The 27,072-nt window shown below is 48.2% G+C and overlaps 1 protein-coding gene across 2 annotated transcripts in view; it reads right to left on the bottom strand.

Moving 5' to 3' along the window:
- Nucleotides 1–1,152: 1,152 nt before the first annotated feature.
- The window catches only part of SPON1 (spondin 1), a 248,970-nt gene continuing 223,050 nt past the window's right edge, over nt 1,153–27,072 (bottom strand). For both annotated transcript variants that reach the window (XM_027577773.1, XM_027577774.1), the window contains 9 exons: nt 15,703–15,904; nt 14,580–14,720; nt 14,042–14,117; nt 12,984–13,166; nt 8,307–8,477; nt 8,059–8,226; nt 7,121–7,285; nt 4,878–5,141; nt 1,153–2,817 (listed from right to left, as the gene is read on the bottom strand). In XM_027577773.1, the coding sequence (XP_027433574.1) occupies nt 2,654–2,817; nt 4,878–5,141; nt 7,121–7,285; nt 8,059–8,226; nt 8,307–8,477; nt 12,984–13,166; nt 14,042–14,117; nt 14,580–14,720; nt 15,703–15,904 (1,534 nt within the window). In that variant the 3' untranslated portion in view covers nt 1,153–2,653. The remainder of the gene's footprint in view (nt 2,818–4,877; nt 5,142–7,120; nt 7,286–8,058; nt 8,227–8,306; nt 8,478–12,983; nt 13,167–14,041; nt 14,118–14,579; nt 14,721–15,702; nt 15,905–27,072) is intronic.

The following is a 27,072-nucleotide window of genomic DNA, read 5'->3' as shown; positions in this document are numbered from 1 at the left end:
CTGTTGCCTGAAACATGTGGGCTGTTTGTTAGGTCACAGAGATCATTTGATACAGAGAATTATTGTGTATTGACATTTAGCCACGGATTTGACCTGGACTAAGTTTCTGGAGAATTGTCCTGTGGGAATGTGTAATGTACTCTTACTTCCCATAAGAAGTATACGGACTTTTGAATATGCCTAAGACATGTTTAATACACAAAGTCTAAATTATAAGCACAGCACGAAATCTTTTTTTTTTTCAGTTCTGGGTCTGAAGAAGCCCAGGCTTTATTCTCTTTTGCTACAACAAGATTTCCTTCAATTAATGCAGTGGTAAGGAAGGTGGCAGGTGAGTGACCCATTGTCTGTCTTCTGTAATAGATCTCTGAACTCATTGTCCTCTTAAAATGTGGATGTAAATTGGGTTACAACTGGTTTGACATTGATAAAAATATATACAGTTGTAGCTCCTCTTTATGTGGCGGTTCCTACTGGATATCTTATCTCTTTATTATCTTAAGTGCAAGTTGAAACCAATTTCATTTTTGTAGGAAAAAGTATTTCCAAAAGGATTGGTTAGCCAGGGAAACTATAAACTACCTAACCCAAGACTTTGGTAAGAAAGAGATTTGATGCTTCTTATGAATTCCTCCTTGCAAGAGAAATAATACTTATGTAACAAGAAACAGGTTACCCATTCTCAGCCATTAACCAGTTACCTGGTTTTAAGTCTACACAATTAGGATTTAAAATGTATCCCGTAGAGACCTGATAAGAACATGAGACACCAGGGTGGCTTGTCCTTAGACTTAGGAATTACTGACTTGAGGAACTTTGATTTTCATGGGTTGAAAATAAGTATGCCTCTAGATGGCCAAGAATAATGTTGCACAAGTGGGCAGATTCTATATCAAGATTTTCTGTCCTAATTAAACCTTTTAACTTCTTTATATTATGCTCCTTTGTGGGGCAAGATAGCAATTCATTTAAGGGTTACAAGAATAATATTGGAAACAACTCAAAAGTTCCAGAAGACTCAGGGATGTGGTAATAATGGTCCCACTCAAATGAGGGAGCAAAAACTGTATCTTTTGCTGAATGTGATTCAGGTGGATCACTGGAAAGGGCCCAACCTTCTGAACACTTTTAATTAGTTTAAAAACACGGAAGACCGGCCCAAAGGAGTTTTTTATTGAAGATTCAGGGCTATATCATATATATGTTGTGTTTGCAAATATTCTGATGTGTTGAATGCAAATTCTTAAAGTAGTGTATTCAAAAACATTGTATACATCTCATCCATGATACATATTTGGATTAAGCATAATGAAAACCTGCAACAGAAATGAAACAGTTTTAACAATAAATGAAGGAGTAAAAACTGCTGCTGTACTCAGTTCAGTAAAATGTCTTCTTACACAAATTCTTGGTAGTCAGAATCCCTGAATTTGATGCTTTTGAGTGCTTGTAAGGGGATGGAAAACCATGGCCTTGCCCACACATGTGTTGGAGGACCAGAGCCCTGGTGTGAAGAGCCCAGGTAAAGTTTGGCTTTCCCCCCAATTTTCCTACCCGGCCCGATTCTGTAATATTCCTTTCTCTCTCAATCTGTTTTGCTTGGTCTCTGAAACACTTTTCTATGTATAAAAAAACTTTATGATTAAAAAAAAAAACCCTATAAAGTATAGATAGTATTTTTGTTCGAACAGTGGCTTGGTGGGATGTGGGCAGACGTATAATTAAACGATGTTTTCTTGGTAGAACTGGTTTGAAAATTTAAAAGTCTAGATATGTGTCAGAAGATTTTAAAAGCGCAGGCTTGGGACTGCTAGAGAGGCCAGTTTTGCTGCCTTGGCGTTGGTTCTAGTAAGTATGGGATGTCAGAAGGTTTATAGGGCTGGCTTCCCAGGAGAATTGTGGCCAAAAAAAGCCAGGGAAAAATACTTTCTAGACTGAGTGCCTTTTAGCTCAGGTGTAAGAACTGGTGACCTTACGTCCCAGTAAAGCGGCCATTATTTCCTTTCTCTGGGCTTTGGGCACCACTATTGGGAGGGGAGGTAAAGGTGTTCAGAACTTCAGAATTTCTGAAAGAAAAGCCATCCTCTATCAGTGCTCTTCACGTCTACCAGCTCTGTTTTCCTCACGTGGAGACTTCAACAAAAGACCTAAAGTTCCACTAAATGAAAGGACATGGGCAAACAGGAGGTTCACTACATGAACGAGCAGGCCAAAGGTGAGGAGAGGAATCTGCGCTCTCTACCAGAGCAGGATGGTCTCCTCCCTGCTGTACCCTCGCTGTACCCCGAGGCCGAGGCATGGGAGTCCCTTCCCGCCCCAGCTGCCTCTCCCGGTGGAGGAGGCCAGGCCTCTGTGTGCTGCCCCGGTGGATGCTCCAGAGGGACACATTTCTGTTGAGGACAGGGGCTGCTGACACGTCTTCTGTGCTGGAGGAGGGCCAGCAGGGGAGGAGGGAGCCCCACGCATCCTGTGCCTACCAAGCCGTGGACAGAAAGGAGGTCCCCGGCCTCCACAAGACTACTGGGCAAACCAGACTGCAGAAATGAAGACTAGTGGATATGATTTAAATTGCCTTAAACAACAAGCAAACAGATACTCCAGCCATTGGCGACTGTGCAGATCTAGGGTGCAGCCTGGACCACTTAGACCCTGGCTAACAAGGGTGCACATTGCACGCTCTGATCTCCTTCTTGTCCTTGCAGCTGCTAAACTGGGAGCTTTTGAACCTCTTCTTGACAGTCATGTAGCGTTCCTGGATCCCGCCGCCACACAGTTTGGTGCACTCTGACCAGGCTGTCCACGGGCGCATCCTACAGCCTGGAAGCACGGGAAAGCCCAGTTAGGGCAGCAGAAATTGGGAGACCATGCCGAATGCTCAACACCAGTACACAGCTGTCAAATTGAGGGGTCTGGGCTTCCCTGCTCTTGAGTGAAATGATGGGTTGAGTTAAACAATGATTAGAGTCCTACGAGGGACTGTCCGCCTCTCTGTGACAGACTGCCAGCCTCTCTGTGACAGACTGCCAGAAATGACTGTAAATGCTTTGCAGCATTTCCCATCAAGGGGCAGAAGTCCACATCTCCACCTCTAGAGTCGGGGCTGGGCTATAGGATTTGCTTTGGCCCATGGGACATGAGCAAACAGGACTTGAAAAAAAGCTGCTGGGAACACTTCCACCACCATGTAAACAAGCCTGGCTAGAATGCTGGAGAGGCCAAGTGGAGAGAGGTTCCGGGCAGCCCTTCGGAGGCCCTAGGAGTGCAGGTCCAGTTGCAGGTGAGGCTGGTCTAGACCTTCCAGCTGACAGGAGCTTCATGGGTCTCAGCAAGACCTCAGAAGATCATCCAGCTGAGCCAGCCCAAGTCACTGACCCGTAGAATCATAGTGATTTTTCTGGGGTGGCTTGTAGATGCAATTAACCACTTTCTCCTAATGCTTTGTTCCCTCTGTACTTGGCCTCCTAAATGCCAAGTAAACTCAAGTATAATTTAGTATTTCCCCTGCACAGATAAATATGCCTGCCTTAAAGAAAACCGACTGAGCTACCCAAGCGCCCCAGGGAAGTTAAGTGTCTGACTCTTGAAATTGGCTCAGGTCATGATCTCAGCGTCATGAGATTGAGCCCTGCATCAGGCTCTGTGCTCAGCGGGGAGTCTGCTTGAGCTGCTCTCCCACCGAGCTGCACCCCTGCCTTCCCACTTGCTCGTGTGTGTTCTCTTGTGCTCTTGCTAAAACAAAAACACCTTCCCTGACTCCCAGAGGTTAGATCTTAAAAAAAAAAAAAGTTTCCATGGCCCTCTAGGTTACTCTTGTACAACCAAGCACATTTATGATTATCCATTCAATACTATGCTAAGTTTCCTGGAGAAGACCATGGCACAGTGCCTGCTTGGCACATAGTTGGGCTTAATGAACGTTTGTTGAGTGGCTGACTACTGTCCAACAGACAACAGTTTGATATGTGCACAGCTCCTTAACAGAAAGGTAGTGGAGCATTTCCTAGGTGGAAGTGAAATGTCTTGAGAAAAAGGTGTAACTTGAGCTGTGGTTTGTTTGTTTGTTTTTTTTTTTAGGTTTTATTTATTTGACAGAGACACAGAGAGAGGAAACACAAGCAGGGGGAGTGGGAGAGGGAGAAGCAGGCTTCCTGCCAAGCAGGGAGGCTGATGTGGGGCTCGATCCCAGGACCCTGGGACCATGACCTGAGCTGAAGGCAGACGCTTAACGACTGAGCCACCCAGGTGCCCTGAGCTGTGCCTTTTAAAATAGAAACTCAGCATACCCATTAACCTTCAGTTTTACATGGTATCTTCCTCACCCACTCCAGGGAATCTAAACACCATCAATCAGTCTGTACCCAAGACTGAACCATGAATCTTTCCAACTCATTTAATCTGTTTGCCAATGAGAGTGCAGTCCTTGCCTCTGGGCCAGCTTATTCAACAGTGAAGCCCCCGTTTTTTTTTTTTTTAATGCTGGAGTAGGGGACACAGATTTTCCTGGGCTACCAACCGAATTGGCCTTTGTGCCTCTGTTTTTGCCACCTCCAAACCACTCAACACAGGTCAGTTAAAGTCCCTCTTGCTTAGAGCCGCCTTGCACAATCAAGTCTCAAATCTTCAGCAGGCCACTGGACTTTTTATGGTCTGGTGGTACCCCCCGTCCCCGGCCCCGCCTGATTTCCTGCCTCTTCTCTTGGGCTCTGCTCCATCTGCCTCTGTTTCATTGACCCTCTCATGCTCTTGGGCACTTCTCTGCCTTTGCAAGTACTGTTCCCTGCTGCCTGGGATGCAAACCCCTATCACTTCAAGACCCACTCTCACTTCCCCTGCTTTGACATTGCCCTGCACTCCAGCCTCCGGTTTAGGAGCAATACCTGGGAACTGCTCGCCATCAGACTCTTCCCGCAGCTGGTCACTCCTCCGGCTCTCTCGGGCCTCCCTCCAGCGCAGCTTCTGGATGGATGGATTTTTCAGGCATTTCCGGATGCGGCACTTTTTCCGCTGCACAGTCTCTGGGCAGGGTGCACCTCCAAACTGAGGCTCCATTTCGATCATCCGGGTTCGAATCATGTGGCCTTTCCCGCAGGACTTGTTACATGCTGACCATTGGGACCACTCGGTGAGCTCACAGTCAACAGCTGGCGAGACACAGATGGGCATGAGTGTAGCTCATTCCTGTCTGAGATAGCATATGGCCCCTTACATTTTACTTTGAGCATCTCAACCCAAGCCTGTGAGAAATGCAAAGAAGGTGCCGTTATTCCATTTTACAGAAGAAACTGAGGCTTCCAGAGGCAGATGGACTTCATCCAGCCCGCATGGTTGGTGAGCCGTAGAGGCAGGATTGGTGCCCAGGTCTTCATCAACATTTTATGCCCACATGACAAAATGCTTTGGGGGGAACTTGGAAAACATGTTCAGAGCCCTCCTGCCCTGCCCTGTAGCTAGAGTATTGTCACATCAGCCTCTGGTGGCATAGAATAGCCTTCCACAGTCCCAAGGACTTGGATTTTCTCAGGGAAGGTACAGCTCACTGGTGCTTTCACAGCTGACCCCAGTGGACCAGTACCCAAGGCCCTTGTGACCTCTGCAGTAAGACCCCATAACTTCTCTTGTTCGCCATCCTCCTGGGTCCGATATGTGGCTGTTTGTGCAAAAAACATAGGAGCTGGAAATGGGAAATTCAGTAGAGAAAAAGGGTGAGAAGAAATGGTGTCTTATGGCTTATCAGGGTTACAGGATCCAGCAAATTCTTGTTACTAAGCCAGCATCTCACAAATGTAGAGGGGAAATAACCCAACAGTCTGATTCTCAGGCTGTGACCTAAGGAGGCAAAGACTCCTCACTGGCTTTGCAGAGTGTAGATCCAGGCTGGATCTAGGAAGAACTCATTTTGGTCAGTAGTTTTGGGCCTTTCTCCCTGTGAGCTCAGGTAGCTTTTTTATCTGTAAAATGGGGATGATGGTATTTTTTTGTATTGGGTTGTGAGGATTAGGTGAAATGCATCCAGCCCAGTTTCCGGCGCACAGTAAATGTTCATCTTCTCCATTCAATGAACCTGTGAATGTATGTTTACATGGTTAGCTATCTCGGTCAGAAGTTCTGGAGCCCCAACTCTGGTGAGCTGGGTTGCACACAGGGTCGATCTTAGTTATTAAAAGCCTCAGGTTCAGTTTGATAGTCTGGGTGTTCTCCACACATGACTGAGTCCAGCTGGACCCGCTCAGGAACTGTAATGTGGAACATCAAGTGAGGCCTATGCTTGTCAGGTCTAGTGCTTGACACATTGTGCCAATTACGTGGTTTAACCCACAGAGCGACCTAGGAAGTGTGTCCTGCTGTTTTACAGATGTGGAACAGGGATGCTAAGTTATCTGCTGAAAGTTGTGCAGCCTATAAGGGACAAAACTGGGATTTGAACCCAGGGAGGCAGCCTGAGTAATAACAAGGAAGAGGGAGCACGAAAGACCAAGTGCGTTTCAGAGGAAGCCAGAAAACAGATCCTAGCAAGCGAGTCTGACTTTCTACCTCCTAAAAGGGAAGCTCGCTTGGAGGACTAGCCAGAAAAATGGGCTCTCTCCTTGGAGGTTAGTACCTGCAAAATACAGCTCATCCCAGGGGTAGGGTCGGGTGGGTGGGGGGGAGTTGGGGTCAGGCATTGAGCCTTTCATGGTTTGGCTTAGCAAGGCTGCAAATATACAGGAGTCACTGATTTAATGTCCACCCTCTGGTCAGGGGTAAATGGTCCCAGGGAGAAGGAAGAGAAGTAAAAAGCAAGGAAAACCCATGGATCAGACAGTTGCGGGGGTTGCGGGGAGGGCAAGCCCTACGTGATAAGGCATCTTGAGCCTGTGCTGAGTGTTTTCCATTCTAGTCTCCTCTTTGGACTTCATAGCAACGTGTAGTTGGGGTGTTTTGTAGCTGATAGTGGAATCCCCTCTTGCTACTGAGGAGATTGAGAGTTCAATAGCTTTGCTAACACCGAGATCCAGAGCCCACGCGCTTTCTTCCCAGCAGACAGCTCTACTACAGGACCTGGCAGTAGGACCCCCACCCAGTACTGGGTAAGAGGAGAATGGGGGTGGGAGTTGGGGGACACCGGAGCCCCAGGACTTACGGCATTCAGGCAGCATGCACTTTTCCACCTGCTCCAGCTCCTCATTACAGTCCCCGAGTTCAGCCAGAGACTTGAGCATCCGCTGGCGGGTCCGCATGCCCTTCCCACAGGTCACACTGCAGTCACTCCACTCAGACCATGCGGACAGCAAGCAGGGGATGGTATCTAGGCCAAGAGCCAGGTTTGCCTCTGAGAACAGGCTCCTTTTACTTTCTCTGTTCTCCTTTTTCCCCCTACCCCTTGTCCACAACTCTGGCCCCTGGAATCAAGTGAAATGGACCGATGGCTTCAGAAAACCCAAGGGACCCCACGGAGCAAGAACTGGCTCAGCAGAGTACTGCTCTTGTCACTCTCCTGCATCTCCCCTGGGGCTCAGGACATCAGATTAATTCAGTAATATGAATACCCAAGTCCCCACTTGAAACACCACCCACTCCCCAAGAATTGTGCAATATAGTTTTGGACACTTGGTGAAATCCTAGAATGTCCATGTACTTGTGTGCATATGTATGCTTGTATACTGATGTGTGGGCCTTTGTACATTTGTGCATAGAGCTGGGGTTGTAATGTGTTATGAGGCCAGGCAAGTCCCATGCAGAACAAGAGTGGGGACCTATGACCTGTGGACTGGATGTCCTGCCTGAATGTTACTCTACAACCCCTCCCCCCACCCCGACAACCAAGAAAATCTGGGGTCCCATAAAACAGCTGCAGGTAAATGCTTTCCAGAGGCCAGGAGTTTGCCATCTCAGCACTGCTCAGAATGTCCCTCAAGGGAGGCCCCTCTCTCTGGGTCTGCTTGATGGCCCTTATCTTGCAAGGACAGTGTGCCGTATTTCCTCCCAGCACCCGCTCAGCCTCTGGCCTTGTTGCTGGGGGATAGGAAGGGTGCTGGGATCCTCCACACCACCCCCATCCCCTGCCCCACGCCCACTCACGACACTCGGGCATCATGCACTTCTCTGCCTGGGATGTCTCGGCCTTGCACATGGAGCCGTCCGCCGGGCTCATCTTGACCATGCGGTGCCGCTTCTTCATGCCCATCCCGCAGGTGGCGCTGCACTCATCCCACTCACCCCACTCGGTCACCAGGCAGCTGCTGGGAGCTGGAAGGCCAGCCCTGTTGGAATCGCGGCTACGGCCTCGGCGCCCCCGCCCCCCGCACTTACTGGGTGCCCCTACTCACAGCACTCCTCGTTGACCGTGCACTTCTCCGTCTCCTCCGTGGGCAGCGTGCACACAGAGCCATCCTCAGGGAACTGCTTCACATACCTCTCCCGGGACCGCATGCCCATGCCACAGGAGATGCTGCAGGGTGACCAGGTGATCCACTCGGACATGGTGCAGGTGGAGCCGTCTGCAACACACGAGCAGACGCTGTGGCCTGTGCGCCCAGCTCCCCAGTGCAGGGATCGAGAAGGAATGGGCTGGCTTTTCCATTGCATATTCTTGCCTCTTTTGTCCAAGATTAATTCCCCATATAATGAATTTGTTTCTGGGTTTTCTGCTCTGTTCCACTGATCTACTATAGGTCTTTTTGTGCTAGGACATGGTTTTGAAGGGGAAAAAGTTTCTTCAACAAATGGTGTTGGGAAACTGAACAGCTACATGCAAAAGAATGGAACTGGACCCTTTTCTTACACCATACACAAACACTCAAAATGGATTAGGGACCTAAATGCGACACCTGAAACCATAAAAATACAAAAAGGACAGGCAGTAATTTCTGATAATCACTGTAGCAACATTTTTCTAGATAGGTCTCCTGAGGCAAGAATTAAGAGCAAAAATAAACTATTGGGACATCAAAATAGAAGCTTCTGCACAGCAAGGCAAACAACAAAACCAAAAGGCAAATGGGAAAAAATATTTGCAAATGACCTCTCGGATAAAAGGTTAGTATCCAAAATAGATAAAAAACATAAAACACCCCCAAAATTAACAAATGGGCAGGAGACATGCACAGACATTTCTCCAAAGAAAACCTACAGATGGCCAACAGACCCATGAAAAGATGTTCAACATCACTTATCAGGGAAATGCAAATCAAAACTACAATGAGCTATTAACATCACACCTGTCAGAATGGCTAAAATAAACACAAGAGACAAGTGTTGGCAAGGATGTGGAGGAAAAGGGAACCCTTGCGCACTGTTGGTGGGAATGCAAACTGGTACAGCCATTCTGGAAAAGAGTATGGAGGCTCCTGAACAAGAAATATCATATCCAGTAATCACACTACTGGGTATTTACCCAAATAAAAACCCACTAATTTGAAAGGATATATGCACTCCTATATGTACTGTAGCATTATTTACAATAGCCAAATTATGGAAGCAACCCACGAGTCCATTACTTTGGTGAATGGATGAAGAAGATGTGGCATATGCATGTAATGGAATATTCTTCAGCCATAAGACCGAAGGAAACCTTGTCAGTTCCAAAAACATGGATGGAGCCAGGGAGTATAATGCTAAAAATAAGACAAATCCCAGAGAATTTCACTTAATGTGGAATTTCAGAAACAAAAACGAAAAAAAGTCTTACTCGGTTTATCTCTTAACCTTAGAGAAACTGGTGGTCACCAGAGGAGAAGGGGGATGGGAGAAACAGGTGCAGGGGACGAAGTACAGTTACCACGATGAGCACTGAGTAATGTACAGAATTACTGAATCACAATATTGTACACCTGAAACTAATACAGGACTGTATGTTAAATATCCTGGAATTAAACCTAAAAAAAAAAAAAAAAAGAACTGGGTAGCATTCAAGGGGAGTTAGGCAGTTGATGGATGGAAACTTAAAAGGTATACATCTTGAAACCAGGAATTGTTCTTGAAGAGGAAGTGCCTGTTTTCCAGGTGCATGGGGCACTCAGGATTAGGCCTTATTCCATGACAATGCATTTGAAAGCTGCTTGGGTGGGTGGAATGTTTTATTTATACATAAAATTTAGGATAAATCATAATCTAAAGGCATACATCTGTATGGTCTAGGATATCCTATATCCAAGACCATTAAATAAAATGAAAAATACACTTCCTCAGTCACTAACTACATTTTAAGTACACAGTAGCCATGTGTGATTAGTGGCTACCATTTTGGACAGTACAGATACAGAAGTTTCCCATCACAGAAACTTCTGGACAGTGCTGGAAAGATATATATACATTTTGAGATACAGTATAAGCTCTTTTGCTCAGAGGAACCAGAGATTTTATAGTTCTTGTCTAAAGCTTCTAGTTCCCAGTCTAGAAAAATTGATGAGAATTTGGTTCCTGTGGGTAAAGACTGGCCTTCGGACATAGGGACCTGAGGATAGACACAGGATGGATTTATACCCAAACAGCAGATTATACTCAGTGACCCCAGCCCTCTGATTGCCTCTACTGAGGCTGGCTACAACGGGGAGCAGATGGTGGGGTGGGGAGGGGATGTGTGTGTGTGCTAGAAGAGGGGACATAGAGGAAGAATGAGGAAGGCCATATAACCAGCCTTCTCTGTTGATACCTTGGGCTGTTTATGGCTTTGCTCCTATCACTAGGTGTTAGCAAAGGCCATGATCATATAGGAGACACTCTGGAAGTTGTTGGAAAAGATAGAGCTCTCAGCATGGCTTGGTAGTCCTGTTTCCAAGTAGTGGTGGGAGTGCTACTCCTGGTGGAAACACGGGGAGGGTATGTGTGTGATTGATTGTGTGTGTGTGTGTGTGTGTGTGCGCGCGCACGCTTAGTTCTTTAAGAGGGCAGTGAAGTCTTCCAGCTATCCATTTACTCGTATCAATAAAGATTTACTGAATGCTTTCAATGCTTCATGGTATGCTTGAAGTTAAAAAGATGTGTAAGATCTGGATCTTGCTCTACTTTAGAAAGAGATGGGCACAATAATTCCAGGTATCAAAAGTATGCAACAAAGGTAAGCCCAGGGAATTGAGCATAGAAGAGGGAAAAAACTCACTCCTTGGAGTTTGGGGGAAGATTTCACACAAAAGGGCACATCTGAGTGTACTTTTTTGGGTAAAGGATACCTGCATTTAAGGTGAAGGGAAAGCTTACGCAAACACCCTTGTATAGAGAGTGCACATATACATGGTATTGGAAAGTGAAGCTAGAAAGGATTGAGTGTGAGTCCAGCCTGCACATGTCCGTGGCTGTCATTTGCACATGTGTTGCCTATGCAGGGTTATTTAACCTATGGACAGTGCTGGTGGTATGTGTAAGAAATCCCTGCTGGAACCCACACATTAGACCCAGAGACAAGGCTAATTAAAGGCAACATGCACTACCAAACAAGAACATTATGTTCCAGTGTAATAATAGTTAGGGGTAGGGCTTGACAAGCCCCACTTCAGGCTTTCTAGGACCTGATAAGAAAGACATTACCCCAAGGAAGGCAGAATACGGTCCCTACCCGAGTATGTACTGACAGGCCACACTCTTCCTAATTTCAAAACTTACCTGAATCTTCCTGACTCACACTTCCTGATTTCAAAACTTACTACAAAGCTACAGGAATCAAAACCGGGTGGTATTGGCACAAGAATGGACATACAGACCAATGGACTAGAATAGAGAGTGAGCCTAGAAACGAAGTCTCACATCAAAGGGCAAATAATTTGACAAGGGTGCCAAGACCATTCAATTGAGAAAGGACAGTTCCTTCAATAGATGATGCTGGGAAATTTGAATATCCATATATGAAAGAATGAGGTGAGACTTTTACCTAAGATCATATTCAAAAACTACCTTGAAATGGATCAAAGACCTAAACAGAGCTAATACCGTAAAGCTCTTAGGAGAAAACACAGGGCAAAACCTTCATGACACTGAATTTAGCAATGATTTTTTTGGACAGGACACCCAAGGTACAGGCAACCAAAGAAAGAGCCAAACCAGATTTCATGAAAATTTAGAACTTGCACAGAAGGACACTGTCAAGAGTGAACAAATAACTTCAAGAATGAGAGAAAATATTTGAAAATCCTGTATCTGATAGGGAATTAATATCTAGACTACATGGAGATGGAAGGGTTCGCTCCCCTCTGAAGGGCCTTACCAAAGGCACAAACGACAATAAGCCACTGTGGGCATCCAACTGGGAGGGGTATCTAAGACTGTCCCCAGGAAGAGCCAGAGGGTGAATGACCTGCAGTGCGAGAAACTTCCTTCAATTATCCTGGGCTTGGAAGCGGTTTTCTTCCTGCCATAAACCAGCCCAAATTCTGCATCCTTTCCTGTTGCCTCACGGCACCTCTGAGAGACTTAAGGTCAAAGTACAGAGAGAGTCGAGATCTGTCCAGGTGGAGAGAGTGGGTGTGCCCTGGAAAGTAGGTGGCTGACTTCTGCCCGGCAGGCAGCCCAGTGCCATTCTGAAGCTGCGAGCCATCACCACCAAGGTGGTGCGAGCTCCTAGCTCAAGCCTGATTTTTGAGCAGTGTCAGAGAGACAGAACTCTTGTAATCAGCCTGGTGGTCCCCACACAGAAAGTAGGTACTCTAACTCAGGCAGAAGGGAGACATGAAGGTCCATAAAAGACACAGGGCAATGGATCTAGAGTCAGTGTTGGCTACTTTGTTCTGTTCCTTCAGAAGAGACTGGAGTGGAAGGCCCAGAAGCAGGCTGCTTCTTAGAGTTGTGATTGTCATGTTTGCTAGCTCTTTAGTGACTGGCGTGTCGTTGATTCCATGGCTGGAGGGAGTTGGGTAGATAATCAAGAATTTTTTTGATGTCTTAAGACATTGTTGGAGATGGGGGTCTTCCCTAGTGGTCCCCACCGGCCACTATGGTCAGGGTCCTGGTGCCCTCCTAGGGACACTGACCAGGTGCCTCTGGCAGCCACTCGTGCCCCTGGGTTGTGCGCTCACCTTCATCGCTGCAGCCCGGGCCCATGCAGGGCTGGAAGTCCTGGGTGTCAGGGCAGGGGACACTGAGGTCCAGCTGCGCCTTCAGCATGCGCTGCCGCATCCTCTTGCCTTTGTCACAGGTGGAGGAGCTGCAGGCGGACCACGGGGACCAGTTGGAGTAGATGCAGGTTTCAGGGGTGTCATCTGGAACGAGTACGTGACAAGTTTTCCCTGGGAGCCTGTGGACACTGGGGCTGGCCCTCTCCCCCACACAAGCTCATCTGCAGATAAGATCCCTGCCGCTTGACCTTCCTCAGCGAACCTGGGTACTCTTGGGGTGGAAGCAGCTACTCACTTGCCTTTACAAATTATAATCATTGCAATAATATCTAAACAACAGGGAAGATCTCTTACTATCCATTCCCCTCAACACGTGAAGAGCTTTTCATTTCTAGTCCCATCTTCCCAATGACCCTATAACAGGAGTCACGTGTTAGGGCAGCCTACACAAGGGCAGCCAGTGTTCACGGAGTACTTAACTACATGCCAACAGCATTCTGAGAACCTTACATGTTTTAGCCCATTTGATTCTTGCAGAGACTCTCGATGAGGCAGGTTCGGTGATCATCCCCATTTTACACTAGGACACTGTGGTGGGATGGGAGCTTCTTGCCCAAGGCCACAGGAGGAGCCCCAGTTGTGTGGCTCCAGATCCCATGAGGACACAGGCTCTGCGCCTAGGCTCTGGGCCTCCCCTTCCTCGCTAGGGAAGTGGTTGTGTCCATGCATCACAGGACAGCATGACAAAGCAGAGAGCGCTGGGGATACTGTGACACCCATCCAAAGGCCCGATACCAGTAAACACATACTCCGATAGCCCACTTACACCAACTCCCTTATATTCTGTGCCCAGTCCTGGCCTTATTTTGGATGATCTTCCATGCAGTAGTCCTCAAAGATGGGATTACCAAGTCAAAGGACATGAGGTTTTTGCAACTCTTCAAACCTGTTAGAAAACTGCTTTCCCAAAAGGTATGGCCAGTTTATGTTGCTACCTGCAACGAAGGACAACTACATACCTTCATCTTTCTCTTCTGGAGCCAGATCTGCTACAATATCATCGACATTGTCAGGCACAATATTGCATTGTTCGCCCTGCAAAAGGAAATTTTGCTTGGAGGGCTCACATTAAAGAATGGCATGTGTGGAGGACAGAGGAAGGAGGACATAAAAACCGGACGCCTGCCCCGTGTACAAACCCCAGGCCATGGTGGAGTTTTGAGCCAACGTTTACAATCGGACTGAAAGAAATGGCAAGAAAGCCACAGCTTCCTAGTTCCTGACCCATGGCAGACATTAGTAATCAACTGTGGAACTCACAATGAAACCTGTTTTTCTGGATCGCATCATTCAGGAGGGCATAGAACCTTACCTTTCTGTTTATTTTGCTCATTTATAGCTTATGAATAATTTGCATGCTTAGAAAGCTTGGGAGGTCCAGGAGTTCTAGATTCTGGAATATGCAAGGGACCCCACGATTCTAGAGCAGAAAGGGGTACAGTCTGCTTACACTCCTGGTGGGAAGGGTCCGTGCCATGGTGAGCTCTACCCCATTACCTTCCGGGCGATTCTCTCGATGACGACTCTGGCCACTTGAGTGATAGACCCGCCCTCTGGATCGTAAAAAGGACTCTGAGGATGGTCCAGACTGGTCAGGGGCCGGATTTTCTCCTGGGGAATTGTGGGCTTGTTGGGTGACTGTGGGGGGTGGGGGAGAAACACAGATACAGAGTGTGGGAAACAAAGTGGTTAAAAACCACAACAGCAATTTGATTGTAATAGGATCAGAACAAAAGCCGTGATAGGGATTTCACAACAGCTATAACTACTATGGATGTTTCTGCAATTCTGTCCGCCCTGTGCATCGTGCAAGGAAATGGGGGACCTGTACTTTCAGACTCTCCCAGGTACACAGGATTCCATCCTGATGAAGAAAAGGTTTCAGAGAGGTCATCCCAGCCGGGAGACAGCTGAACCAGGCTGGCCTGAATCCAGAGCTCTTCCTACTAGACCAGGCGTTGGCAAACGAGTCTGTAGAGGGTCAGATCGTAAATATTTCAAGGCTTTGTGGGCCATCCTGTGTCGGCTACAACTCCACTCAGCTGTTGTCATGAGAAAGCAGCCCCTCGCAACATGTAATTGGGGGCGGCTAGGTTTGAACCCCTTATTTACAGATCAGGTGGTAGTCCCAATTTGGCGCACAAACCATAGTTTACCAGTGTCTGTTCTAGATGGCCCTGCCGCTGGTTTTCTAATGGCTTCACATTTCCATGCAGTTGGTGTGCTGACCACAGCTGAAAAATTTTAACATTCAGGACAGAATCCAAACTCCTTAACCTGGCTGGTTGTCTGGAAACCTCCAGAATCTGGCCCAGTCTAAAGTATGGACATCGACTTCTGCTGCCCATTCTCACCCCTTCTCTTGCTCTGTGCTTCCCTGCCTGTTTCCTGCTGTTCCCTGGCTTCCCTAGGAACTGCTCTTTAGCAGGTTCCCTCTCCATGGCCTCGTGGCCAGCTGTGTGGGTCACACCGTATGTGGTCTGTGAAAGGGAGACGATGCTGGCCTGCCCGACCACACCGTGTGTTCATCTACATCATTTACGTCCAGGCCCCCCAGCGCGGGGCCAAAGAGGAAGCACCCAGGAAGGGTCGTCCGTCACCACTGCAGGTGCTCACCCACCTCATAGGTCACCCCGCTGTCAGTGCCAGCGTCCCAGGGGATCAGGTCCTGCACCACCTTCTGGACCCAGCCGCACTCCTTGGTGCACAGATCCTCCGCAGACAGGCCCACGTTCCAGTCGGGGCTGGGGCCCATCATGGTCAGGAAGGACATCAAGTGGCGCGTCCTGTCCACTGAAAATTCAGCCGAGGGTGCGGCTCTCCTGGAAACCAAACACATTACATTAGGGGCCGAGGGGGTGCACACTCTGAGGGACATCTGGCCAGACCATGGCTAAGGGAGGAGAGGACAGAAAGAAGGTGGATTCTTGGTCTTCCACGGATCTCTGCCTTTGGCCACGACTGGTTGACACCCTTTACTGTCCTGAGCCCCTCCACTGGTCACATGTGGAGAGAATCACCTGCTACCACGCTATCCAGTTCCAGTGCACTCAGAGCACTTACTGTTTCACATAAGCGTATTTAGCTGTTTACTGATGGTCAGCTGTCACTGGATGTGAGCTCTGGGAAAGCAGGGCTTTTGTCATTCTTATTACAGGGCTTGATTTCCAGTGCCTGGCACGGGGTAGATGCTCAGTAAAAGCGATTCAATAAATGGGTGAAAAAATATCTTGTGTTAATGTAGCTGAACTCAAGCTCATCTGCCTGATGCCCAGCAAAGACAATCACTGAGACACGGCCTAGGCAGCCAGCAGAGGTTTCGAGAGGCAGCCAAATGGGGAGATGGGAGGGCAAGCCTCAAATCCACCCCCCCCCCCCACCGCCCCCAGGAGGAGAGTCAGGGAAATTTGAAGGCAAATGAGAAAGGTCTGGGTTAAAAAGTTGCAGCTGAGCTTCCTAGTCTACAGCTGCGATCAGTCCCCTTATCCCTTTGGTTATGGGTTCTAGTCCCCACTGTCCTTGGATCCTTCCTCATCCTTGAGGGAATGGGGATGATGACTGCTCTGGTTACTTCCTGCTGAGATGGGGTGAGGACCAGAGTTAGAGGAATGGAAACTCTCTGCCCGCCATTCTGCAAGACCGAGATTTGTGTACTTTGGTTGGTAGTGCGGGAACTCCGTTTTACCTACGGCCTTCGGGAGATTGGTCGGAACCAAGCTTCTTGTAGGCACAGGTTTCCTCAGACCGGCTCTCCTGATGAACAGTTTCAGGTCTGCCAGAGGCTGGCTGCGCCAAGCAGTGCTCCCTGCGAGGTCCTCCTTGCCTACAGGCTGTAGGAAACCCGTGGATTCTCCTAACTTGAGCGTGAGGAATGCACAGCTTTCTTCCCTCCAGTCTCACTGAAGAATGGGTGGTCAGCAGCACCCAGCAAGGTCCTGCGCGGGGAGCCTGGAGCTGGCCTTCCCCATGCTCGCTCTGCGGGTCTTCAGTGATCCCCAATTCTCCGGGATTCCGGCGATGTAAGTGCACACCTGCGGGGCACGTCAGCCTGCTGGCAGTGAGCCTGCCCACTCAGTGTGCCTGATAATATCCAATTCCCTAATGGGAGCCCCGTCAGGAAGCCCTAAGTCATGAAAGGGGTGTAGAAGGAGTCTTCTGTATAACAGAGACTTAAATCAAGCCCACTCTGGGGGGCCACTCTTACCCAGAGCAGAGCAACCAGCAAGGCTTTTTCCCAAGTTAGTTTCCTGGCGTATCTTTGCCAAATTTTTCTTTTTTTTTTTTCCCTCCAGTCGGTGGGAGGCTCCATTGATCGCCTAAGGCGTTGGGCACCACCTGGGTGACTTTTGCCACAAATGCTGCTCCACGGTCGTCTGAATTGTTAGCGGCGATCCAAACCTAGGAAGGATTTTGCTTAGAAGTGTTTTGACAACTTCTGAAGCCTTCTGTGAAGGGCGTGCGAAAGCTTCAGCCCAACTTGTAAAGGGATCTATAAATACTGGCAAGTATTGAAAATTACCTGTAGTTTTAGCCTCATGGTAAAATCCACCTGTCAGTCTTGTCCAGGTTCAGAGCCTAAAACTTCCTAAGACATTAGACAAAGTTCTAAGGTGTTGGTTTCCTCCCCCTTTTGGACAGATTTTGCAATGGAGAGAATATGAACTTACCTGACTTTGAATGAACACAGGCAGAAAAGTTTTGTATTTAATGCTTTTAATTCTAAACACATGTCCATTTTAATTAAACCAGCAACCTTAAGTTAGCTTTAATACTGAATAGTTTTCAAGATCATGTGAAAGACACTTGGGTTAGTTTCTGTCTTTGAGTTTTAGAATGGCCAATTATAACAAGCACTTCCTTTTTAACGGCTTAAATAGAGCTCTCGAACAAATTAATCTTAGCAACACCATGCAGACGTAGAGAAACTAGCTCACACTTAGAACACATATGGACACATACAAATACATAAACAAGGTGCAAATAGGGTCTTAAAGGCCCAATTTCCAAATCTTTTATAACACAAATCTAATTGCAAGGTAGTATAATTTATGGGTCCATTAGGTGGTCATTTTTCTCAGGAGTCTAATGAATATGGCGGCTAACCAGTGTTGCAAAAAAAATATTGCCCCGTTTTGGAGAATAGAGCCCAACGGGCTGCACGTAGGGATCAAATGGTCACTTCCCATTTTCCACTTAGAACATGGCCAGTTTTATTCAAAGATCCCAAAAGCTGCTACAACAAACGAACCAAATGAAGCCCAGAGGCTGGCGTCTAAGGGCCTCGGTTCCTCCACAAAAGTCCAGGCTTCACTGATTGAACCAGATGGCTTCCTAATTTCCAACCCCCCCCTGAAAGTCAGAGCTCCACTGGCTGAACCCAACCGTTTGCTAGTCAGCCTTGTCTTAAGGAGGCTAAGAGAAGCAAAACCCTCTACTTGGAGGCAGCTGAATGAGAGGAAGAAATCCAAGAAAGCCAAACCAAAAGGGAGGAAGAAATAAGCTCCTTGCCACCGCGCACGAAGTACTCACCCAGACCCCTCTGTCCAAACCAGACCCCCAAAACCATTGCCTGGCTGCAGGAGTGAATTTAGGTGCTGAACGTTGGTGGGGCCCTGAGGACAGGCCCCAGGACAAAGAGCCTAGGCAACTTCTCAGGTCAGCAGGCTCCCGTTACCAGCTGGGGGCCAACAAACAGGGGCACAAAGCTCCTGCCGGGCTCCCTGTGTTTGCATGCAAACCAAAGGTCATCTGCCTGGTGCTCAGCAAAGACAGTCACTGTGAGACACCGAGTAGGCAGCCACATGAAGAGACCGGACACCAAATCTCAGATCCACTTCCTCCAAGGAGCAGAGTCAGGGAAATTTAAAGGCAACCGAAAAAGGTCTGGGTAAAAAGAGCTGCCCCTGCGTGCTTACTGGTCTGCAGCTGAGGGCGGTCCCATTAACCCTTTGCTGGTGTCGCGGTGTGCCCAGCTGTGTTGGATGGGAGGCGAACTTTACAAATAACAGCTGTGCAATCCCCCGAGCCCCTGCTCAGACATTCTCACTGAATCCTCAGAACTGACCTGAGAGAAGAATGAGTGACTCCAACTTAAGGATGAGGAAACCCAGGCTTGGGTCCAAAGTCACAAAGTTAAATGGCAGACGGAGACCTTGACCCAAGGCAATATAAGCTCAAGATCAGTGTTCTTCTCATCATCAGTTTCAAATTCCTTCTCCCTGCCGCCTTTTCACTCTACTGAGATCTACGTTGTGCCATCGGAGGGGGTGTCTCTGTGGCCTGCTCCCTCTGTTGTCCTCACGGGGCTGCCTCCAGCAAGACCCTGTGGTCCCAGAGCTCCCCCAGGGACTCACATGCTTCCCTGGCCACATCCTCCAGGTGGTGAGCAGGTACCCAGCTATAGCAGCACAGACCTTTGCCTGACGACCCCCAAGCCACAAGAGGTGATTGTCTTCAACCTCTGTCTCAAGTTGTTAAGAAGAGGTCTTACGCATGGCCAGGGCTGGGTGAGTCACTGGTGGTGGCCCCTCCCCCCCTGGGGGGGGCTGGGGAAGAAAGCGTTCTATTCACTCAGCACACACTTGGTGGCAGGCCCCAGTTATTTTATTTCCCCAGCCCCATGACAATCCCGTGGGGTTAGAGTTATTCCGTTTTGTAGATAGGAAAGCAAGCAATAGAGAAGAAGAGTTATTATCCCGTTTTGTAGAGAAGAACCTATAAAAGTTAATGGACCTAGAGACAGCTGGTAGGGGCTGAGGTTTAAAAGCAGCTCCCCCTGACTCTACACCCCCAGGCCACTCATCGTGGGGAATCCTTGGCTGGGGACCAACTCGTCTGTTCAGTTCAGCTGGCAGCCGGTACACCTCAGCTGTCCGGGGGGTCCCTGTGTGCCTCTCTGGAGACCGGCTGCTCTGGCTGCCCTGTCCCCAAAAGCAATGACCCCAGCCCTGGTTAGGCCTCGTGGAACTGGACCCCCTGGGCTCTGGCAGGCCGGATGGGGTCAAACAATGAGCAGAGAGGGACGGAAGCCTGGGTGTGTCCTGGCACGCTACCTCTTACAGCTGCGATTCCTTGGGCAAACGACCAAAGCATTCAGTGCCTCAGTGTCCCAATCTGTGAAATGGGGACCTCCCTATGGCTACACGAAAGTTTTAGGGTGTGTAATGAGAGAACTTGCATCCGGTACTTAGTCCAGTGCCTGGCCCTTGAGCTATGAGTACTCTATCGAGACAGAAGCAGTGTAGGGTCATACAGAGCTCCGAAAAGAGAGGGAGGTGGAGGGAGGCCTTCCCCGAGGAGACTTTATGTTGTAGCCTGCTGCCACTCTGTGTTCTGGCCCAGGAGTGCAGGAAGAGCCTGTGCCCCGGCTGCCTTTGGCGTCAGCAGCTCAGCAAGCCTTGGTGTTGCCTTCGTCTGAATCCTCTTGCCTCCTCCCCTCCCCGGTGCCCTGGTCAGGCCAGCCGCGGGGCTGGTCCCACGTGCACTTGCCGCTGCTGGGAAAGCCTGTCTTCAGTGGTGGGCACAGTGTGGTTCCCTGGCAACTTGTTAGAAATGCAAATTATTGTGCCCCACCGCAGATTTACTTCATTAGGGACTCTAGGGTGGGACCCAGCCGTCTAGATTAACAACCCCTCCAGCTGATCCTAATGCACTTCAGGTTTGAGAACCGTTGCTCTGCTCATCTTTCAAGCCTCGGGTCATGAGCCACCTCATTCTGGAGCCTCTCTGATGCCCCTGATCGGGGCCCGTGCCCGTGGTCCGTGTTTCCACACACCACCTAAGGACTGACATCGCTCCGTCACCATGTGGTCCTCCCCGTGCAGACCGGGAGCTCCGGGGGGGGGGGGGGGAGGGCAGGAGCCCTGATTGGCGCCCCCAGGCACCCCGAGGGCTGGCTGAACAGGGGAGTGTGTGAGGACCTAAGCTCCCCCACCACGGGCTCTAGGTCTTGGCAGGAAGTCACTCACCGGCTTCCGCTGTGACACCACCTGCAGGGATGCTGTGGGGCTCTGAGGAGATGCTTTTCCAGGAAGCCTTTAGAAACTACTATGTCCCACGCCTACCTTGCCGGCTGTGTAGATGGGCATAAACGGGGGGCTTTCATCTTCTCTTCCGGGGTGTGCGTTTACCGGCTTGTCGGTGGGTGGTTGCGGCCTCTAAAGACCTGGCTTCTACGAGAACGGCAGTCTGGGTCGCTGGGCCACTGCTCATCCAGCGGCTCACGGGACCTGGGCCAGGGCCTGCCTTCTTGTCAGTGCGAGGCAAACAGTGCGGACATCTCCACGGGCGGTACTACGCCCCGGCCCTCCTTGGCCTGGCTCCTGTGGCGGGCAGACTTGCTCTTCCATTGCCATAGACCAACCGCTCCACCTGTTACCTTCCCCTCCCTCTGGGCATGTAGCTTTGAGTCGGTTAGTCATTTGTATCCTGTAATCCATGGGTGACACTATTCACTATGACAACCTAAGGGGAAAAATCCTCTCTGCTCAGGAGTCCAGTGCTGGGGAACCGGAACCAAGCCAGACCCCACATGCCGCCTGATACTTTGCTCAGCTGATGGATGTGACCATCTGAGAACCTGGTGGGTTTTACAAGGCATTATGCAAACTGTTCTCCGCAGGTGCATTTTGGCCAACTCTGTAACCTGACTGAGGTCTCCTCCAGACCTTGGTGAGTTTTAAGGAATAGGAAATTTGGGGCAACCAATCCCTGCACAAAATGCCTGACCTTAGGTTGGGTAATAGGGCAAATTTGAATCTGTAAGGTCCTGGGAACAATTTTAGCAATTTTCTAGCATCTTCAGGTATGCTCTGCTCTTTTCTCTTGCCCCTGACTGGGAAATTCATCCCCTGACCCCCAGCTCATATAATATGTCTTGGAGGAAGCATTTCCTGACCTCTCCTTGAATCGTTTAGGACCGCTGGTGCACTTTCCCAGAGTGTGCCAAGCTCACACTTTGCTTGGGGTTTCTTGTTTAATTTCCATCTTGCCCATGAGGTTCTAATAGACTAGAGATGATTTTTGTCTTGCTTACAGCTGTATCCCAGAGCCTGGCTCAGAACTTGGCGTGCAGTGGATTCTCCTCAAATATTTGTTTTAAATAAATTACTTAATTTAGGAAATGAATATGGAACTCTTGTACTTCCTTTGACCTTCAAATTTAATTTAAAAATCACCTCAAAGTATTTATTACTTCTATAATAAAAATGCTATTTAAGATGATGAAATGGATAAGAATACATGTGAGTTTTCTTTGGGAAAAGCGAGGTATGACTGGAGTTCTTTAATTTGTCCAAATCATAATAAAAATTCACATTCACTCTTTCTTATATACCATGTCTTCCCATATACGATATTTTGTTAATTTAGTTTTATTTTTCTATTCCGGGATTTAAATTTTTTTTTAAAGAGAGAGAGAGAAAGTGAGTCTGAGAGAAAGAGCACAAGCAGGGGAAGGGAGAGGGAGAAACAGACTCTCCACTGCACAGGGAGCCTGATGCGGGTCTTAATCCCAGGACCCTGAGATCATGACCTGAGCCGAAGGCAGATGCTTAACCAACTGAACCACCCAGGCACCCCTGGGATTTAAATTTTTATCAGTTTTCTAGCAAAAGCATTGATCTGGCCATACCGTATAACAGAGTATATTATAAATCATGGTAATTAAAATGGTGTCATATTCAGGATAAGAAAGAAATAGAAATGAGTGGCATAGATTGGAGATCCCAGAAACTTTAGATAACGTATTATACAAAACAGATTTCTCACAGTAGGAGGAAAAAGGAAAGATTGTGCAACAGTGGGGTTGGGCTAACTTAACTGCAATTAAAAAAAATATGGGATTTGCATCTAATTTCATACACCTAAAATAAATAAATAAATAAATAAATAAATAAATAAATAAATAAATAAATAAATCCAGAGCTACATGGGAAGCAACCAGATTATAGGAAAAAGTCAAGTTTACTGATCTGTTAGAGAAATGTTAGTTTTCTCAGCTTTGAAACAATAAAGCAATCACAAAAGTAACTGAATTATACACCAACTGAAGACACCTGTGTAATGAAACAACAGTGTTGAATTAGAAAAAAATGGCACATTGGCACGAACGTCTCCACGCACGGTGACTGACCAATGTGACTATCTGTAGTAGATACAGAGCTAATCCAAATCTGCAAGAAAAACACCTCTATCTCAACAGATAAAGGAAAGCTAGGAACAGACAGTCCACGCCAGAAAAATGAAAAAGGAAGAGCAAGTGAAGACATGGGGAAGTGTCCCGCCTTCTTACATTCAGAGAGGCAGCGAGTAGAGAAGAACAAAGGGTATTGGACAAAGCAGCTGGATTTGCATCTGGGTTCAGCCACTTTGTAGCTCTGTGCCACGGCCTTTTACCCCAGCATGCTTTGCAGTTACTAGGGCTGCAAAATGGGAGCCTCATCATAGCCACCCAAGGGCTTTGTGTGAGGAAACTGCTTATCATCGTGACCCGCACATCACAGGAACTTGGTAAATGTTGATTTTCTACTCATTCAGCTTTTCCAAACAAAACTTCGAAAAACACCATACAAAAAAGAGGCAGTAAGGGATTGTTATGCTCCTGCTAAGAACTTATTATCCCCTTTGAAATTTCAGAACCAAAGCAGTATGACTCAGGTCACTGGTGAGACTCAAGTCGCTGGCAATTCAGGTCACTCACATGCTGAGTTCTGTCTCCTCTGTATTTCAAATCCCCAGGAAAGAGCTTTCGAAGTTGCAGAAACCCCATGGGACCACTAGAGGGCGCCCGAGCCATGCGCTAGGCTGAAGCCCCTCGTGGGTGGAGGCCGGTCTGAGGGTGGTTTCCTGCCTCGGACAACTGCTGATCACCTGGAGGCATCTAGGACTCCGGTCCCTCTGGCCCATTCGATCTACCGCCTGCTCCGCCAGTCCAAGGCCAGTCTTCTGTGCAATCCTGAGGGCATCCACAGACCTGGGCAAGTGCTACAGGAGTCAGGGAGGGCCCTGAAACTTTCAGCCCTGATCCGAGAGAGATGCCCCTGTCCTCTTGGGGAGAGCCGCGGCTTGGGTGATTTACGGGGCACTGACCCTCCAGAGGCAGGATTTCTGGAGAGGGTAACCGTGTCTCTGATCCACCCTCCCTTCAGCTGTCTGGAGGACACATGGATGGTTGTCTTATCAAATACTAATTAAACAGAGTGGCTGGGAATCATGAAGGGGACTGCAGTCCCTTACAAGATTCATTATGAGAATAAAAAATGATTTTTTTAAAGTTCCAGTAATTCCTAGTATTCAGATGAAACTGGAGGAACTGGGTGGTGGAAATTCAGAATTGATCTGCAGGAAACCTGGTCATTTTCTACTCAGGTGCCAGAGGAACTAGTGAAGGATGTGGGTTTTGCTCAGCATCTGTCTTTTCTGTCTCTACCTGCGCTCTGGGCTGACAGAGCCGCAGCTTGATTTATTGAGCTAAACAAGTCAGCAGCTAATTTGTTCGTTCATGGCTGTCCTTTGAGAAGTGGTCCTGGGGAAAAAGATGAAGATCATTGAAAAGCAAGTCAGTTTCATGGGGCAGGACCTCAGAAAGTAGGTCAGCCTGGCTTTCCACTGGCCCGAGGGAGGCTGGAATCCCATTAACCTCAATTGGGAGGGCTCAGTGAGGGGGGGCAGGGCTGTTTCTGCAAAACAAAACTTGGCTGCGTGGAGGCTTCCTAATTTGACTTCCTAATGCGATTTGGAAGAGGGAAGGGGAGACTGGGGTATGGGAAAACCAAAGGAAAATTCCTTTCCCTTAACAAGCTGGTAGCACTGGGTGGGAGACGGTTTGGGCATTTGGGAGGTCTGATGTTTGCCACTGATTAATTCTGTTCCACGGGGGTCTCAGGAAGTCTGAGGGAAGGGTGAAGGGTGGGAAGGTGTCCCCAGGTATTTTGTGGTTTTTTTGGTCAATTTTTCAGAAAGTCTCTCCCATCTTAAAAAAGAAGGCAAAAACAAACAAACAGACAAACAAAACTTCATTGACTCTTTCATCTCCTGAGAGCTCCTGCTCAGTCTCTCTTCATTCCCAGCAAACTGCACAGAAGACTTGCCTGTACACACTGATTCCATAAACCCCCTTTCTGTTCACATTTCACCCTGCTCGAGGCCTCCTGCCATCGCTCAGCAGGTCCCTGCTCAGGAAGGTCCCTGCTTTTCTTCATGTTGATCCATCCAACCAGCATTTTGCAGCCCTCATCCCACCTGACCTCTCGGCCGCACGGGGCACAGCTTTCTTGCCTTGGCTTCCCTGATACCAAGCTTCCTCCTCAGTCAGTTTGTTACTCCTTTTCTGTTTCCTTCCTTCGCAGGCAGGTCCTCCTCAGCAGTAAATGTTGGAACTCCTCGGGACTTAGCCTTAAACCTTTGACTTACCCTCAGGTTCTTTCTTACTCGTGACCTTGGCGATGATAGTCTACTACTCCTTCATGGCTCCCGAGTTTATATGTCAGTGCAGAATTCTCCCTGAGTTTCAGAGCTTCATAGTTAACCGGCCACACCTCCAGCTCGATAATTCGAAGGCATCTCTACCATAGCACGTCCAGAGCTGAGCTCATGGTCTTTCCCACTGAACTTCATTTACTATTCTAAACCTTGTAAGTGGCCCCGCCAACTTACTAACCTAGATCTCTCTGCCTCTTTCACCCTCCTTATGCAACCTATCACCGCAGCCTGTGGGGCTCTAGTCCTATGCATCTCTGAGGTCTCTACACCCCTCCCATCTCCCCTCCCACCGTCCTTGTCAAGGTCACTGTGAATTAGAGAATTCTCCTCACTGGTCTTGCTTCCTCTCTTCTTAATCTTTTCATATTGGAGCTAGAGTGTTGTTTAATGCAGACCCGATTGTGTTGTCATCCTGCTTAAAACCCTTCAATGATTTCCCATTGCTCTTAATGTAAAAATCAAAATCCCTGATGTTGCATGGCTTGGCACGACACCAAGTTCACCTGTGATCTCCGGACCTAGTTACACCACAACTGTTTAGTTCCTTAAATATGCTGATCCCTCCTCAGGGTTTTGACACGTGATGGTCTCTCTAGACTTTCTAGAATGTTCTGTCCTTGCTTTGCTTCTTTACCTAGGCAAATCCTATTGATTCCTTAACTCTTAGCTCAATTGCCATCCCTTAAGGAAGCTTTCTCTGACCTTCAGGCTGGGTCAGGGTCCTCTTCACATACTCTCATGGCACTTTATGTCTTTACTTTGCAGACACATCACATCTGTCGTCATTTGGTTAATGTCTCTCTCCCTCACCAGACTGTGAGTTCATGAGAAACTCTGCTGTATTCCTAAGCACTTTTGACAGTACTTCCCCTTAGAGACCCACCACAAATATTTGTTGAGGCCATGAAATGTCTCAGTCATCCTTGACAGAAGGACACAAGGTAAGTGAAAGTCAAGATCCTATCTTGTTTTGGGGCAGGAGTCAGACAGTTTGGTTGTGGTCACATTGTTCATCTCATGCTGGCCTGAAGTCTGACTGGCAGATATAGTATCTGTCTCGATGGATTAAAAAATGGACACTGAATGAATTGTTACTTAATTGGAGGGACTTTGTTAGAAGTGAAGGGCACCGGTGGTGGAGGCAGCTGGATGTGGTTGGAATTCTAGTTCCTCCACCAGTGGAGCTGGATGCTGAGGTTGGACCTGCCATGGAACCTCTGAGCCTCAGTCTTGTCTGCGAAGTGAGGCTCAAATCCCTACCTCGTGGGGTATGTGTGAGGGTGAAGTGGGATAAGGAACAGAGGTGCCTAGCAGGGTACCTGGCACATAGTAGGTGCTCAAAACAAGAAGGTCAGCTCTCAGCTTTCTTCTTTTTCTCTCTTCTCTCTTTCCTCGCTCCTTCTGGAAGCACCTTGCTTTACAACTTCCTAAACCCAGGCTCCTTAAGGGAAAACTGGGCTCAGGGTTGCTTAGTGGTGTCAACATTGGCATCCACAAACTCTGGCCCAGA

This window comes from Zalophus californianus, chromosome 11, assembly GCF_009762305.2.
Source record: "Zalophus californianus isolate mZalCal1 chromosome 11, mZalCal1.pri.v2, whole genome shotgun sequence".
In the NCBI taxonomy this organism is placed as follows: Eukaryota; Metazoa; Chordata; class Mammalia; order Carnivora; family Otariidae; genus Zalophus; species Zalophus californianus.
This window is presented reverse-complemented; position numbering and strand designations above follow the sequence as displayed.